General features: G+C 44.2%; 2 protein-coding genes across 2 annotated transcripts in view; one reads left to right on the top strand and one right to left on the bottom strand.

Moving 5' to 3' along the window:
- Nucleotides 1-18,032, top strand: part of LOC134984645 (uncharacterized) — a 475,458-nt gene that overhangs the window by 98,548 nt on the left and 358,878 nt on the right. The window lies entirely within an intron of this gene.
- The window catches only part of LOC134984624 (oocyte zinc finger protein XlCOF22-like), a 59,384-nt gene continuing 45,225 nt past the window's right edge, over nt 3,874-18,032 (bottom strand). Inside the window, exon 6 of the mRNA XM_063950169.1 lies at nt 3,874-5,549. Within this exon, the coding sequence (XP_063806239.1) occupies nt 4,144-5,549 (1,406 nt within the window). The 3' untranslated portion in view covers nt 3,874-4,143. The remainder of the gene's footprint in view (nt 5,550-18,032) is intronic.

Below are 18,032 nucleotides of genomic sequence, written 5' to 3'. Positions count from 1 at the left end.
TGGCCGGGGTACCCTGGGGGAGTGGGGACACCTTCAATCAAGGGGTCCCCCCCCCAGCCACCTAAGGGCCAGGGGTGAAGCCCGAGGCTGTCCCCCCCATCCAATGGGCTGCGGATGGGGGGCTGATAGCCTTTGTTTGAAGTAATGAATATTGTTTTTAGTAGCAGTACTACAAGTCCCAGCAAACCTCCCCCGCAAGCTGGTACTTGGAGAACCACAAGTACCAGCCTGCAGGCGGAAAAACGGGCCCGCTGGTACCTGTAGAACTACTACTAAAAAAATACCCCAAAAAACACACACCTTGAAAGTAGTTTTAATACATCCATCCACACAAACATATACACATACTTACCTTATGTTCCCACGCAGGTCGGTCCTCTTCTCCAGTAGAATCCATGGGGTACCTGTTGAAATAAATTATACTCACTAAATCCAGTGTAGATCGGTCCTCTTCAAATCCATTTGTAATCCACGTGCGGCACACGGCAGTGTTACAATGTAGCGCCTATGCGCTCCATTGTAACCAATGGTGGGAACTTTCTGCTCAGCGGTTGACCGAAAGTGACCTCACCGCTGACCGCAAAATTCCCACCATTGGTTACTGCCGTGTGCTGCCTGTCAGTGAGTACAGGAGTACACAGCCGATCAGGAGGGTGCCACAACGTGGCGCTCCCTGATTGGCTGATGGAACCCTCTTGGACTTAAGTCAGAGGGGGTTCCTGGCATTCGGGGAAAGGAGTCCCATGTGAAAACATGGGGCCCCTTTCAGTTCGTGGTCGGGACTCCGTTTTTTTTTTTCTTCTCAAGTACGTGGATTACAAATGGATTTGAAGAGGACCGATCTACACTGGATTTAGTGAGTAGAATTTTTTCAACAGGTACCCCATGGATTCTACTGGAGAAGAGGACCGACCTGCGTGGGAACATAAGGTAAGTATGTGTATATGTTTGTGTGGATGGATGTATTAAAACTTTACTTTCAAGGTGTGTGTGTTTTTTGGGGTATTTTTTTAGTAGTAGTTCTACAGGTACCAGCGGCCCAGTTTTTCCGCCGCATGCTGGTACTTGTGGTTCTCCAAGTACCAGCTTGCGGGGGAGGCTTGCTGGGACTTGTAGTACTGCTACTAAAAACAATATTCATAACCATCACAAAGGCTATCAGCCCCCCATCCGCAGCCCATTGGATGGGGGGGGGACAGCCTCGGACTTCACCCCTGGCCCTTGGGTGGCTGGGGGGGGACCCCTTGATTGAAGGGGTTCCCACTCCCCCAGGGTACCCCGGCCAGGGGTGACTAGCTGGATATTTGATGCCACGGATGCAGGGCACTGTATAAAAGTGACCCCCGCCTGTGGCATTATCTGTCCAGCTAGTGGAGCCCGGTGCTGGTTTCAAAAATACGGGGGACCCCTACGCTTTTTGTCCCCCGTATTTTTGGAACCAGGACCAGGCGCAGAGCCCGATGCTGGTTGCTTAAATATGGGGGAACCCCTGTCCATTTTTTCCTCATATTTCTGCAACCAGGATCAGCTCAAAGAGCCCGAGGCTGGTTATGCTTAGGAGGGGGGACCCCACGCAATTTTTTTTTTGGTTTTACACTATTTTTTTTTTTTAAATGCACAATGAACCCCAGCACGGATCTCACAGATCCGGCCGTGATTCATTGTGTTAAAGTCGGCAGTGTTTTGCAAATCACTGCCGTAAAACACAGGGAAAAAAACGAATGACATCGACATCGGAACAAACGAAAATGCAGAATACGACAGCTTAGTAAATTAGTCGTAATCAATTCAAAAAGTTGCACTTTTACACTTTCGATGTCATTCGTGATTGAACTTTGACCTTTTTCCGAAAGATACGAATGTTAGTAAATATACCCCCAGAAGTATTTTGGATATAGTATTTTTCCGTATTTTGGAATAATTGCTTACCATAATGAGATATCATTGGGATTTATGTTTCATGTACACCGTATGCACATCATATACACCTTATACACACAGCCTGAAGGTCATTTTAACACTGATCCATGATTGTGCTCTACACACACACATATATATATATATATATATATATACACACACACACACACACACACATATATATATATACACACATCACACACACACATATATATATATACACACACACATATATATACACACACACAGCAGAAGGGAATATGGAAATGAGAGGAAGTCACATGATGTAATTGCAGCTTCCTGACAGGCCACTGCCCCCACTCCACATAAACGCACTGATATAAAATGTCTGCCACTATTTAGTTACACAGAGAGAGACCCCCTGTCACAAAATGGAGGTTACCTGCGTTCCCCAGTCACGCCTTGGCCTACCTCCGCCACAAGTCTGGGCACGATCCCTCGTTCAAGCACGTCTCCGCTGTGTCCTGCTGCTCGCAGCCGTTTCCATGATTGTGCTCCAGCGTCTCCCTGCTAGCGGCCATTGGATCAGGCCGCAGCACGCCGGAGTTCCCGCTGCTCCCCTCCATGGGCAGTGCCATGACAGTCTCCAGACAGCTGATTCTCCAGGAGCCAACCCAGAGTCTCTCCGTGTCATGTGAGCAGTTCATCCACTCAGCTGCAAGCACTGGGTATAAGTTCCAGCTCTCAGCACTAACAAGCTGTCAGTGCTTTGGTGTCTCTCAGCCTGGAGTGAGCTTGAGAATCTCCTGCTGGTGATAGACTCAGTGCAAGTTACCATCCCCCGCACTGCCCGACTCCCTGGATGATTTAAAAGGCCATCACTGCCGTTACATCCTGGCATCTCCAGACTCCCTGGAAGTCATCCAGTGATCCAGAGAGGCTGTCCTATATCCCTAGCGGCATTAGAGATTCTGCTGGTTCCTACCAGCTTCCAGTTCTCCGATGTGCAGAGTAGCGCACCATAGTATCCGGAAAACCTGCTACTGCTGTCTACAACATTGCAGTATCCATTATGCAGAACCACCGCATCACAGCTACTGGGAAACCAGCAGTGCCTGCACAGCATATGGAATCCCCACTGCACTACCTCAGCTGCCCAGCATCTGAAAACCCGTGTTGCTGACATCCTCAGATTCATCTACAAGCATTGCCGACATCCTCGGCTTCGTTCACAAGTATTTCTGACATCCTCAGCTTCGTTTACAAGTGTTGCTGACATCCTCAGCTTCGTCTACAAGTATTGCTGATGCCCTCAGCTTCTTCTACAGTCATTACCATAGACTTCTACCTCTTCACAGCTACCACACTGGTTCCAGCCAGTGACCCGAGCCTCTCCTGCATTGCTGTTCCTCCCAGCATTCCGTTACTCACCAGTCCTCACAGCTACCACACTGGTTCCAGCCAGTGACCCGAGCCTCTCCTGCATTGCTGTTCCTCCCAGCATTCCGTCCCTCACCAGTCCTCAAGTGACTCTCTCTATAGGTGTTACCCGGCTACACATTGCACTGGTGGCTCCCAACAGTGGTCCAGTACTCACAGCCGGTCACCTACCATCACAGTTCATACTGCCTGACTGCCACTCCTGAATCAGACCAATTAAGCCAGCCCAGTTCTGTCCACAGCGCTCAAGACCAGATGCAGTGTCCACTACTAGTCCGGGTGCACAACCTAACCCAGCCATGACACCCGCCTCCTGTAATGTCACCCCACTATTCACATGAGCGGTCACAATCAGACATAGCTAAAATGGCAGCGTGTGTACCCACCCTTATACACCAGACGGGATATTTATACACAGCAACACTGATATTATGTGGACACAAAAGTAACAATACAAGTGACACATTAACAGGAAATTGTTTCTGTCACCATAGCAACAATTATCTGGAAATAAGATAATACACAGACACATAAAATGACTCACCGGAAATATTTTGTTTTTAAACAACTTTATTTCATATCTTTAATACACAGATTTTTGTCTATATGCGGGAGGGCCTGGACCATTTTCCAGGGGGCTGCGTGATGTCACATCTGCGTTCATCTCTGATTAACCCCCTATAAGCTTCCAGAGTGCACCTCATATCTCATCTTTTCTTCATTTTAAGTATACTCCAGAAGATTAAAATGGTTCCTCACCTGACTGATGTCTATTTTGTGCAACAAGAGCTGATATATTTCTCATAGTATAGAAATGGCCTCTCACCTGTGTGACTTCTCTGATGTGTGATTTCTCTGATGTCTATCAAGATGTGATTTCAGTGTAAAACATTTCCCACACTCAGAACAAGAAAATGGCTTTTCACCTGTGTGACTTCTTTGATGTCTAAGAAGATCTGATTTAAGTGCAAAACATTTCCCACACTCAGAACATGGAAATGGCCTCTCACCTGTGTGACTTCTGTGATGTTTAACAAGTTCTGATTTGTGTGCAAAACATTTCCCACACTCAGAACATGGAAATGGCTTCTCACCTGTGTGACTTTTCTGATGTCTAAGAAGAACTGATTTCTGTGCAAAACATTTCCCACAATCAGAACATTGAAATGGATTCTCACCTGTGTGACTTCGCTGATGTGTAACAAGTTGTGATTTCCAGGAAAAACATTTCTCGCAGTCAGAGCAAGAAAACGGCTTCTCACCTGTGTGACTTCTTTGATGTCTAAGAAGAACTGATTTGTGCACAAAACATTTCCCACACTCAGAAAATGGAAATGCCTTCTCACCTGTGTGACTTCGCTGATGTGTAACAAGTTGTGATTTCCGGGAAAAACATTTCCCACACTCAGAACATGGAAATGGATTCTCACCTGTGTGACTTCTCTGATGTATAACAAGACTTGATTTGTGTGCAAAATATTTCCCACACTCAGAACATGGAAATGGCTTCTCACCTGTGTGACTTCTGTGATGTTTAACAAGTTCTGATTTCCGGGAAAAACATTTCCCGCACTCAGAACATGGAAATGGATTCTCACCTGTGTGACTTCTCTGATGTATAACAAGACTTGATTTCTGTGTAAAATATTTCCCACACTCAGAACATGGAAATGGCTTCTCACCTGTGTGACTTCTGTGATGTTTAACAAGTTCTGATTTGTATGCAAAACATTTTCCACACTCAGAACATGGAAATGGATTCTCACCTGTGTGACTTCTCTGATGTATAACAAGATTTGATTTCCGTGTAAAACATTTCCCACACTCAGAACATGGAAATGGATTCTCACTTGTGTGACTTCGCTGATGTGTAAGAAGTTGTGATTTCAGTGTAAAACATTTCCCACACTCAGAACATAGAAATGGCCTCTCACCTGCCTTACCTGTCTGTGGGTTAATAGGCTTTGTGTTCTGTGTAAAACATTTGGCATCTACAGAACAGGTAAACACTGTATCTACTCTCAGAGCTGTAACTGATGCACTAATATCAGAGTGATCAGGAGAACATTTCCCAGGATCAGAGGGATCAGCAGATAGAGCTGGATGTATAATTGGGGTAATGGGGTTATCTCCTGGAGAATCCTGTCTACTGTCATTATCTCTTCTTTCACAATCCAGGGATAACATTAGATGTCCTTCTGAGATATTCCTGCTTGTGTGTCCATCTGCTGGAAATAAAATACATTATGGAAATGTGACATTTTCTGTAACAATATTAATCTTGTAAACAATAGGAGAAGACGACTCTCTGGGACACTTAATTGTAAATGTGTGGGTATAATAAAACATAACTTTTAATGAAGGCTTTATAATATTGTGTCTCAGACTATCATTGTGTCCACCCTCCTGAGAACACTCACAATAACAAATGTAATATTATAATAAGACTTAGATATATCTCTCTCTTGTACTGGTAACTAACCATGAAGTATAAATGGAGATGTAGTCACTCGCCAAGTCCTATGTCAGCACCAATGTAAAACAATGGATGGGGAACATATCGTATGAACTGTAGATTCTAGCTGAACAATAACATCAGTCATATGAGCTGATGGATCAGAGAAATGTCTCCTAACGTTACTCCTGGAAGCATTGGTAAGGTAGCATTCCTTTATGTGTGTGCTCATATGCTGGTAAGCCTGTACATGTGTTACTCACCCTTATATAAGGTATATTGCTACAGCAGAGTAGGTGTGGAACAAGGTACTTTACATGCAATACACCTTATAATACACTGCAATCATCATCATCATCATCTGCTAGGTTATAATCTACTTTCTCTTACGTCATAGAAGATGCCGGGGTCCATTTAGTACCATGGGGTATAGACGGGTCCTTTGGGTGCCACTGGCACTTTAAGAGTTTAATAGTGTGGGCTGGCTCCTCCCTCTATGCCCATCCTACCAGATTCAGTTTAGAAAATGTGCCTGGAGGAGCCAGTCACAGCTAGGGGAGCTCCTAGGAGTTTTCTTAGTTGTTTATATTTTATAGAGTCAGTTAGGTTACAAGAAGCCTCCCTGCTTTGTGGGACTTGGGGGGGGGAGGGGAATCAGGAATATGAACCAACTTCCTGAAGAGTTAATTGTTCTCTACTACACTGACAGGACACTGAGCTCCTGAGGGTGCTGATCGCAAGCCCACGAGGTGACTGCTCACTCCTGCAGCACAGCCGCCACCCCCTAACAAAGCCTGAAGAAAGAAAAGTGGCGAGTACAGCGCCAGCGTCCCGGTTAGCGGCCGGGTATGGCAGCACAAGGGTGGGAGCGCAGCTCTGACAGGCTGTGCTCCAGGAAGGCTCAGCAACACACAGTGTAGGAACTTTGAGGGGCGTCCTGAGCCAGCGCAGATAAACCCTACACTGGTCACACAGCTAACAGGCGCAAATCCCCCTGTTATCACTAAAATCCTCAGGCCAGTATAAACAAATTAGTGTGGGAAACTGCACGCCATTACAAGGGGCGGGGCTTCCTCTCAGTGAGGATCCAGCACTCACCAGCGCCATTTTCTCCCTGCAGATCCTAGGAACTAGGACACTGACAGGGAGCGCTGCCATCCATATTAAAGTCAGCGCCGGGCTTTTATCATAACTGCCTACAGGGGCGCTGTGTGGCTGGCTCCTTATACTCTGTGACTCTCTGAAGGTACTCTGGGGGAAACTGTGTCTGACATTTTCCTGTGTGTGTGTGTGTGTGTGTGTGTGTATATCCACATCACCATGTCTAAGGACTCTGTGTCCTGTGCTGCAGAGTCTGTATCTTCTCCTGAGGAGTCTATTCCATGTACTCAGGACTGCAATGTGCTGTCTCAGCCTTCTGAATCTGAACCCCCATGGGTGGATTCTTTAAGGGGAATGATATCCCAGATTTCAACAAGGATGTCACATACTGAGAAAGAGACGCAGGTTTTGAGACAATCTGTAGTGGGTATGAAGTATTCAGCTCCCACTACTTCATCTAAAACCCCACCTACATACACCAAAAAATGTACACTTGCCCAGATAATGAAAGCTGACACTGATACCGACTCTGATATAGGGGACGGTGATGGGGATATGCAGGGGGGATGCATCCCTTGCTAAAGGGGTGCAGCTAATGATTGAAGCCATTAGGGATGTTTTGCATATTCCTGAGAAGGTTCCAGAACAAGTAGAGGAATCTTATATTACAGTAAATAAGAAATCCTCACTTACCTTCCCTGCTTCTAAGGAGTTAAACTCTATGTTTGAATACCTAGAAAAACCAAGAGAAAAAATTCCAGATCCCTAAAAGAATTCTCATTGCTTTCCCTTTCCCTAAAGAGGATAGGAAGAAGTGGGAAAACCCACCTATAGTAGACGCTTCTGTATCTAGGCTGTCTAAAAAGGTGGTTTTACCTGTCCCTGGTTCAACCGCCTTAAAGGAGCCAGCTGACCGCAAGATTGAGACTACGCTCAAATCACTCTACACTGCTACAGCCGTGGCTTTAAGGCACACTATTGCTTGTGTGTGGACTTCTAAAGTCATAGTAAAGTGGTCAGGCACCTTACTAGAGGACTTAGATACTATGAATAGGAGTGACATTGACTTGTTTTTACGTCACATACAGGATTCTGCAGGTTTCATGGTGGAGTCCATGAAGGACATTGGCCTGCTACTTCCATGGCTCTCTCGGCACACAGAGGACTCTGGCTACGCCAATGGACTGCGGATGCAGAATCCAAGAAAAGTGTGGATAACCTGCCATTCACAGGTCAAGCACTATTTGGGGACGCATTGGATGCGTGGATTTCCACGGCGATTGCGGGACATTTCTTCCCTCCGCAGCAGCCCCAGCTAGGAAATCTTATCCTACACCTACACTGCAGTCCTTTTGGACTGCAAAATTTAAAAAAATCAAAACCCCCTCCCACCTTCTTTATAGGAGGTTGGAGAAGATCAAAAAAACCTGCAACAACAGGTTCCCAGGAACAGAAACCAGGTTCTGCTTCTTCCAAATACTCAGAATGACGGTGGTCCTCTCAGCCTGGATATCAGGCAGGTGGGAGTGAGACTAAAAGATTTCAGTCACGTCTGGGTGTCATCATGCCTAGACCCCTGGGTAACGGATATTGTTACCCAGGGGTACAGACTGGAATTCAGGAACTCCCACCTCACAGATTCTTCAAATCAGGCTTACCAGCTTCGCTGACAGAAAGTGCTATCCTACAGGAAGCCATTCAAAAATTGGTACAAACAAATGTCATTGTTCCAGTTCCACCTCACCCAAAAACCAAGGGTTATTACTCAAACCTGTTTGTGGCACCAAAGCCAGACGGTTTGGTAAGGCCCATATTGAACCTGAAGTCATTGAACCACTACTTGAGGGTTTTCCAATTCAAGATGGAGTCTCTAAGAGCGGTGATCTCAGGTCTGGAGGAGGGGGAATTCTTAGTATTCCTGGATATCAAGGATGCGTACCTTCACATTCTGATCTGGCCACCTCACCAGGCCTGTCTAAGGTTTGCTATACAGGACTGTCACTATCAGTTCCAGACATTGCCATTTGGCCTCTCCACAGCACCTAGGGTGTTCACCAAGGTCATGGCGGAGATGATGCTCCTCCTACGCAAACAGGGAGTGAACATAATTCCATAACTGGATGATCTGCTGATAGAGGCATCTTCCAAGGAGAAGCTGTTGCAGAGTATTGCGCTCACAACTCAACTACTCTGGGACCATGGGTGGATCCTGTACCTTCCAAAGTCACATTTGGAACTGACAAGGAGACTGCCCTTCCTGGTGATGAAAATTCGACACGGAAGAGCAGAGGGTGTTTCTACCGGTGGAGAAAGCGTTGGTGATCCTATCAATCATCCGGGATGTCTTGAAACCTCCCCAGGTATCAGTTCATCAGTGCATTCGCCTTCTGTGGAAGATGGTATCCTCCTACGAGGCTCTACAATACAGAAGATTACATGTACGTTTTTTTCAGCTGGAGCTCCTGGACAAGTGGTCGGGATCGCATCTTAACATGCACCAGCGGATATTCCTATCACTGAAAGCCAGAACTTCACTACTCTGGTGGCTGCAAACTTCTCACCTGCTCGAGGGCCGCAGGTTTGGGATTCATAATTGGATTCTTCTAACCACGGATGCAAGCCTCAAAGGTTGGAGAGTAGTCACCCAGGGGGAAAACTTCCAAGGAAAGTGGTGAAGCCAGGAATCGGTCCTTCCAATAAACATTCTAGAACTAAGGACCATATACAATGGCCTTCTACAAGCAGCTTTTCTTCTGCAAGATCGAGCCATTCAGGTTTAGTCGGACAACGTCACAGCGGTGTCCTACATAAACAGGCAAGGTGGAACGAAGAGCAGGGCTGCAATGTCAGAGGTAACAAGAATCCTCCTCTGGGCAGAAAGACACTCGCTGGCACAGTCAGCGATCTTTATTCCGAGAGTGGCCAACTGAGAAGCGGACTTCCTCAGCAGACACGATCTCCATCCAGGAGAATGGGGCCTACACCCGGAGGTATTCACAGAGGTAACACGCCGATGGGGTGTACCTCAGATAGACATGATGGCATCTCACCTCAACAAGAAGCTTTAGAGGTACTGTTCCAGCTCACGAGACCCACAAGCAGTGGCGGTTGATGCCGTGGTGACTCTGTGGGTGTTCCAGTCAGTGTATGTGTTCCCTCCACTTCCAATCATCCCAAGGATTCTCAAACTAATAAAAAGATCAAGTTCCGGCGATCCTCATTGCTCTGGACTGGACAAGGTGGGCTTGGTACGCGGATCTTCTGGCATTACTGCAGGAGGTTCCGAGGCTTCTTCCTCTTCGCGAGGACCTTCTACTGCGGGGGCCGTCTGCCTATCAAGACTTACATCGGCTACGTTTGACGGCATGGAGGTTGAACGCCAGATCTTAGCTCGGAAGGGCATTCCGAATAAGGTTATTCCTACTCTGATCCAAGCTAGGAAGGGGGTAATGTCTAAGCATTACCATCGGATTTGGAAAAAGTATGTGCCTTGGTGTGAATCCAAAAAGTTTCCTACGGTGGAGTTTCACCTGGGACATTTTCTCCTCTTTCTGCAAGCAGGTGTGGATGTTGGCCTACGCTTGGGTGGGCTCCATCAAGATCCAGATTTTGGCCTTGTTTATTTTCTTCTAGAAACAATTGGCTGCTATCCCTGAGGTTCAGACTTTCTTGAAAGGAGTTCTGCACATCCAACCACCCTTTGTGCCTCCTATGGCACCTTGGGATCTTAATATGGTGCTGCAGTTCCTGCAATCGGACTGTTTCGAGCCTTTACAGGAGGTGGACGTAAAGTTTCTTACCTAGAAGGCGGTCACGTTGTTGGCCTTGGCTTCTGCCAGACATGTGTCAGAATTGGGGGCATTGTCGCACAAGAGCCCCTACTTGATTTTCCATGAGGATAGAGCTGAGCTCAGAACGCATCAGCAATTTCTCCCTAAGGTTGTGTCAGCTTTTCATATCAACCAACCTATAGTGGTGCCAGTGGCTACTGACAACTCAATTACCTCAAAGTCCTTGGATGTCATGCGGGCTTTGAAAATCTATGTGAAGAGAACTACTCGTCACAGGAAGTCAGGTGCACTATTTGTACTTTATGATCCCAACAAGATTGGGTGTCCTGCTTCTAAGCAGACAATTTCACGCTGGATCAGGCTTACTATCCAGGATGCTTATTCCACGGCAGAATTGCCAATTCCAAAATCTGTTCAGGCCCACTCTACCCGTAAAGTGGGTTCTTCCTGGGCGTCTGCCCAGGGGGTCTCGGCTATTCAGCTTTGCTGAGCGGCTACTTGGTCAGGGTCGAAAACGTTTGCTAAGTTTTACAAGTTCTATACTTTGGCCTCTGAGGACCTCAAGTTTGGTCAATCAGTTCTGCAATTACCTCAGCACTCGCAATCCTGTACTGGGAGCTTATGTACATCCCCATGGTACTAAATGGACCCCATTATCCTCTGGGACGCAAGAGAAAATAGCATTTTAATTACCTACCAGTAAATCCTTTTCTCGTAGTCCGTAGAGGATGCTGGGTGCCCGCCCTGTGCTTCGTATTACTGCATTGTTACTTAGTTCAGTATTGTTGGTTCAGCCGTTGCTGAATTGTTCCAAGTTGGTTAGTTTGGCTTTCCTTTTTGTTATGTGTGAGCTGGTGTGAATCTCACCACTATCTGTGTATTTCCTTCTCTCAAAGTATGTCCGTCTCTTCTGGCACAGTTTCTAGACTGAGTCTGGTAGGAGGGGCATAGAGGGAAACCAGCCCACACTATTAAACTCTTAAAGTGCCAGTGGCTCCCAAAGGACCTGTCTATACCCCATGGTACTAAATGGACACCAGCATCCTCTACAGACTACGAGAAAAGGATTTACCGGTAGATAATTAAAATCCTATCATTACATCCCCATCATCAGTGTCTTACCTCTATTCTCAATAGTAATAAGGATGATGTGTCCAGATAACACGGGTGCGCAGGTCCCGCTACTGCTGGGGACAGAACGGGCTGCCCACAGTCACCGGAGCCCGGCGGTGATATTGGGAAGTGAGATGACTGCCATTTTGTATCCTGCTGCCCGGCCATCACATGCTTTTCCTTCTGCCTTCAATAAGGTTTAATATAAATAAGTGTCCTGACGGCTGGACCGGGGTCACTACACTAAATTGCAGCATTTGCCTGGAGGTGAAACTACCTTCTATTTATATGGTACCACTATCATCTACTTCCTCTCAGTCTACATGCAGAGCCCAGTATCAAGTATCATCTGAGTACAGCGCATTACACTCTGATTACAACCTCACAGTGTGTTATTTTGTGGATTTATTCACTGGATATATTTTGCCATTTGTGTGTCTCTGTGCTGAGTACTTCACGTCTGTGATCACGCTGACCTCTAGTGGAATATCTCGGTCATTACTGTGTTATTTGAGTTGCATTACATCATGTTTACTTGAAATTTTGGCTCGGATTCCCCCGTCACCCCGACTAAGAAAGTCATTTTGAACGGAGTCATCTTGATGTAACCTCCTGACAGCGTTCCTTTTATTTATAGATAATTAGTATTTTCCTATCTTTGAGAGGTCAGTCTCTTTGAAGCCGGCTTACCATGCCTCCCAAAATTTTTCAAAGGTACCAAATCGGCCCCGCCTGTCCATCTCTTTGGTACCTCGAATTCAGTTGGTCCTGCTGAGACTGCTACAACATCATCTGCTTCTTCTTGTCAGACACACAGCCCAGCTGTAATGGCTGAAGACGTCTTAAGACACTCTAGATGGTCCTGTTACTCTACACTCTATACATTCTATGTTATCTGCATTTAAGGACTGAAATAACCTTAGAACTTAACTCTAATATTCAAGCTTTGAGGTCTGATATCAGTGAGATTGGCACTCGTACAGACTAAGATGAAAGAGATTGTTGCGCCTCACAAAGATCTGATTTCAGCACATGACACCCTTCAGGAAGACCCGGTCTCTATTCGTGATAAATTCTTTGACAAAGCTGCAAATCGTTTGGGGAAGCAGTGAAACGCGTTAGGACCCCCCATCAGCACCACTCCAGTTCTCCAAGACTGCCACCGTGTGTCTGAACCAGCCCGGAACCCACCAGCAAACCTCCACCTACCCTAACGAAGATAATCACAGCAATCACCATCTAAATGAGGACATCCATTTCCAGCATGGAAGCACCATCATGGAAGCCTTTCCACCTCTAATACGGTGATCGGTAACTAACAAATAACCGAACTGTGTCAATCTGTGAACAAACCTCTGAGGGACTTGTGGACTTACCAGGGCATTTAATCAGGAACAGACACTTATGGTTTAATATGGAGATGAACTGATCTAGGTGCACATCTGTATTTTTACTTATAATCTTGAGGAGTGAATAATATTCATATTTTATTTGTTTTTTAATAAATTGACAAAGAATTTTAATATATATTGTAAAATATTGTTTATTTCAATCACTTCAATTAATAGCGCTGCCCACCCTCCACATCTTTTCCATTACCCTCAGGAGTGACTCTCCTGTCCATTGGCAGCAGCTTGGTGCAGCAACCCACGCTGAGCGCCTGTTCTTCTTTTTAGAAGTTACCTCTTGCATCTACACATAGTCCCTTCAGGCTGCTAGCATGAGCTGCTTCACCAATTTCGACAATAGAACCAAAAGAAGGCAGACCTATATTTCACAATGGGAATCTTCACAAGGGGAAGCTATAGCAAAAAACCAAATTGTGAGTTAAAAGAGGAATTTTTCAAGCTAGAGACCCTGTTGAAGTTAGAAATGAAACATTGGTTAGACAGTGTGAACTTACAAAAATACCTAGATAGAAACATGATCCCGAGGGGCCTTAGACTCTTCAAACCCTCAATATTCCAAAGTGATGAACACTTCCAGAAGGAGTGGGAGGACATACTTGATCGGTGCTCTCTCTCCCTTATGGAGGTAGTCATTAAATATAGGAAGGAAAAAACTTCCTCGATTGAGACAGAAATTAAACAACTTAAAACAAACTTAGAACCACATAGCCATACAAGAGAATTTAAAGAAAGGGACCACATAGTCATGGAAAAGGTCGATAAATTTGAACACGATATTGGAAACCAAATATAGAAAGTTCAAACGAGATTTGGAGGACTATAAGGAGGGACAAGTGAGAACATATAGGGATAAAGGTAAAACCAGGAACGAAGAACGTTCCAGGCCAAATCAGGGAAATCGACAGTCTAATTATCCCGATAGGAAAAATGATGCCTCCAACAGTAGATATTCTACAGATTATGGAGGTAGACAAAACTCCTATAGATCCACCACCAAACACCCAATAAATAAGGAGTTTAGAGAAAGATCGAACTACTACTCAGATACCTATTCTAACAGGAAAAAAGAGATCAGAAAAGATAGAGTAGAAGATCAACGTGACTCCTCCAACTACATGGGTGCTAGACCAAAAGAAAGGGATGCAAATTCAGAAAGAGCCCCTAACGAAGAACAAAGTTTTTTATATCAGCGCCCAAAAAAAACATACAGGGAACCAACCGGGAACCGAGACAGATTTACACCAAAAAGAAGAAAGAGAAGCAGAAGTTCAGAGGAAAGAGAGCAGGGAGACGAGAGAGGCTAAGAAGAGAGAGATCAAAAAATAAAAACAAAATCAGTACTAATAACATTTTTAATTTATCATCTAAACCACTAACAGAAACCGAGATGTCTGTACTAAGTCGAGGTTTAAAATTTGCTCCCACATCCACACCAAATATTTTTTCTTTATTTGTAGAACTAAACAGATTTGTTAGGACGTTGTGTCGAAAACGCCACTTCGCTAAACAAAAACGTATTAAAAATAAAGAGGAAGCATTTCCCATAGTTCTAGTAGTAAATGATCACTCAGCAATAGAAACTCTTAATGAGCTATGGGAAGAAAATAACCTTAATTTTATCAAAAAAACAGAAAAATTGTTTGACGTCTCAAGAGAGAGGTTCAAAACTAAATCGAATTTCTTTCCTATCAAATCTAAAGGCTCTAATATTGAAAGCTTCTATAAAGACTACTCTTAGCGACTTTAAAAACCTTTGCTCAAATTCAGATAGTAAAACTAGGAAGAATAAATACCCTAATTTAAACAGACGAGAGAAAAAAGCTCTCAAAGACCTCACCCGAGATACATCTATAGTGATCAAAGAGGCGGATAAAGGAGGTGGTTTGGTCATACAAGATAGAGCAGACTGTATCTCTGAAGCAAGACGCCAATTGGATGATATAACTCTCTATAAAAAACTTATGGGCGATCCCACCCAGACCTTTAAAACTCAATTACTGGAACTTTTAGACACAGCACAAATGGAAGGGGTCATCTCCAAAGAAGAATTTAAATTTCTCTACACAGCTCACCCAGTAGTCCCCATCTATTATCACTTACCAAAAATTCACAAATCCCTCACTTCACCCCCGGGGCGTCCCATAATCTCAGGTATAGGGTCCCTCACTTCCAACTTATCATTTTATGTGGATTCATACCTACAGCCACGTGTATCCACTCTCAGATCTCATATCAAAGACACCTCTCATTTTTTAAAACTTATTGATGGATTTAAATGGAAAAATTCCTATAATTTCTTTACTCTGGATGTCCAGAGTCTCTATTCCAATATACCACATGACTTGGGCCTCCAAGTCATCTCCAGACGTTTATGCCTTGATGATGATCTGACAGAGGACCACCGCAAATTTATATTAAATTCCATAGCATTCATACTTCATCACAATCACTTTTTATTTTTGGAAACCCACTATTTACAAGTCATGGGGACCGCCATGGGGACCAGGTTTGCGCCGAGCTACGCCAACCTCTACATGGGGGAGGTTGAGGACACCCTCATCTGGGGGGGGGGGGGGGTTCGGCGCGAACCTGGTCCTCTATGGACGTTATATTGACGACCTATTCATCATCTGGGATGGAGATATTCAATCAGCACTTCTTTTCTTTGATCACCTAAATCACAATTCATACAACTTACAGTTCACTTATACTTTTCACCCCTCCACTATTCACTTCTTGGATGTGACCCTGACAATACAAAATGGCACCATCATAACCACCAATTACACTAAGGATGTGGGTGCTAACGCCTATTTGCATTATCGAAGTGCCCATTATCCTCCATGGAAACAAAATATTCCAAAAGGCTTAGACGAAATTGTACAAAAAAAGAAGATTTTGTGATACAAGCAGAAGCTATGCTGGACTCTTTTAAACAGAGAGATTATCCAACTAAGACCCTCCAGATAGCTTTTAAAGAAGTTCTAGCAATGGAGAGAAAAGAGCTATTGGTCCAAAAAGATAAACCCCCAGAACAGCCAAACAGACAGATAGCTTTTATATCCACCTTTAATGACCAATGCTCCGAAATTAAACGGATTATAAAGAAAAATTATAATATTCTTCGGCAGGACCATCTTTTGACAGAAGATCTACCAATAATACCTCAATTTATTTTTAAAAAGAATACATCTTTAAAAACTTTATTAGCACCAAGTTTTCTTAAAAGTGAAAATAAAAGCACTATACGGGAAGCTAAACTTTCTTGGCTTCCACCTAAACCGAAAGGCTTTTATAAATGTGGTGGAGACAGATGTATTACATGTAAACATATACAAACATCTAAATCCAACAATAATCTTCATGAACCTTGGGATATTAGAAGCTTAATCAATTGTAACAGTTCTTATGTTATTTATATACTTATCTGTGGGTGCAATCAGAGATATGTAGGTCGTACAACGAGAAAATTATGGATAAGATTCCTGGAACACCGGAGGAATATCTTAAACCGAATATTAACACACAGTGTATCCAAACACTTTTTGGACGTTCATAATAGCGATCCAGCTAGCTTAAAAATAATAGGAGTAGAACATATACCCACCACTAGTAGAGGTGGAGATCGCTTTAGTAAATTATGCAGACAGGAAGTCTACTGGATGCATAAAATAGGTTCTATCTATCCTGATGGATTAAACGAGGCAGTAGAACTGAATGTGCTACTATGACGGATATCATGACTATATCATCATATTCAATGTTCACATAAGTCTAAAATTCATCTAACATACGCCTACTGACCACCATTAATAAATAGGTGGTATGTTGAAATCTTTATTCACTTAGTAATGTACATTGTGTGTTGTAACTTGAGTAATTCCTTCAATAAGCGTATCCAGAAATTGTGTCTAATATGACTATTGATTATCCTAACCTGTTATTATCAACCAGCCTTATATTATACTGAGCCTCCACTCCTACTATAGATCTTAATACTGCTAGATAGATATATGATAAATATATTTAATACCTTTACACCTTAGTCACATGATACAATTATTGTGAGCTTCATGAAATCTTACACGCCCGATAATAGAACATTATTGTTTCTATTTTGCTTCTCATGTTTGCTGTACTATCATTTTAATGAAATCAGATCCATAGAGATTTATTGGTCAAGTTTTGTAAATGATTGTCATGTCCCAGCTCCTTAGACACGGGACAGCGCCGAGACACATGACCCGGCCGTGTGTCCGACGCGTGTCACGTGACTCGGGGCGCGGACAGGATCCAATTAGTTTATAAGATACCATCAATGGGACAATATCATGTTTGAAATAGAACCATCCAGTAAAGAAATATATCAGCTGCTATATGTGTTAACCCATACTTAGACTGCCAGTAGATGACGTGTCACGTGACTCGCCGCAGGCCCGTCGGGTCACAAGACACGTCACTCGCCGCAGCAGCGTCGGGTCACGTGACGCGTCATGACTAAAAGTAAACAAAAGGGGCGGAAGCAACTGCGGGTGCAACTGCACGTCATCGTGCAGTCATCGGCGCTATGCAACCAGCCAAACATATAGTCATAAACGTCACGGGACAACGAAAGGAAAGTCACGTGAGAGAGTCATAAATCCTCATCAAACTGACCTCCGGGGATAACGGAGTACACTTGCGATCACATGACCGCCCCAGACCAATTAAAGGGTCAGATTTTCTAATTGGCTGAAATTTATGTCAATCAAATTGAGTCACCAATGGAACTATTTATGATAGAATCACCATAACAACCAGGTGTAAACATATATGATTATTGGTTAAAAACTGCCTAACCTG

The sequence above is a fragment of the Pseudophryne corroboree genome (genome assembly GCF_028390025.1).
Source record: "Pseudophryne corroboree isolate aPseCor3 chromosome 3 unlocalized genomic scaffold, aPseCor3.hap2 SUPER_3_unloc_7, whole genome shotgun sequence".
Classification (NCBI taxonomy): Eukaryota; Metazoa; Chordata; class Amphibia; order Anura; family Myobatrachidae; genus Pseudophryne; species Pseudophryne corroboree.
This window is presented reverse-complemented; position numbering and strand designations above follow the sequence as displayed.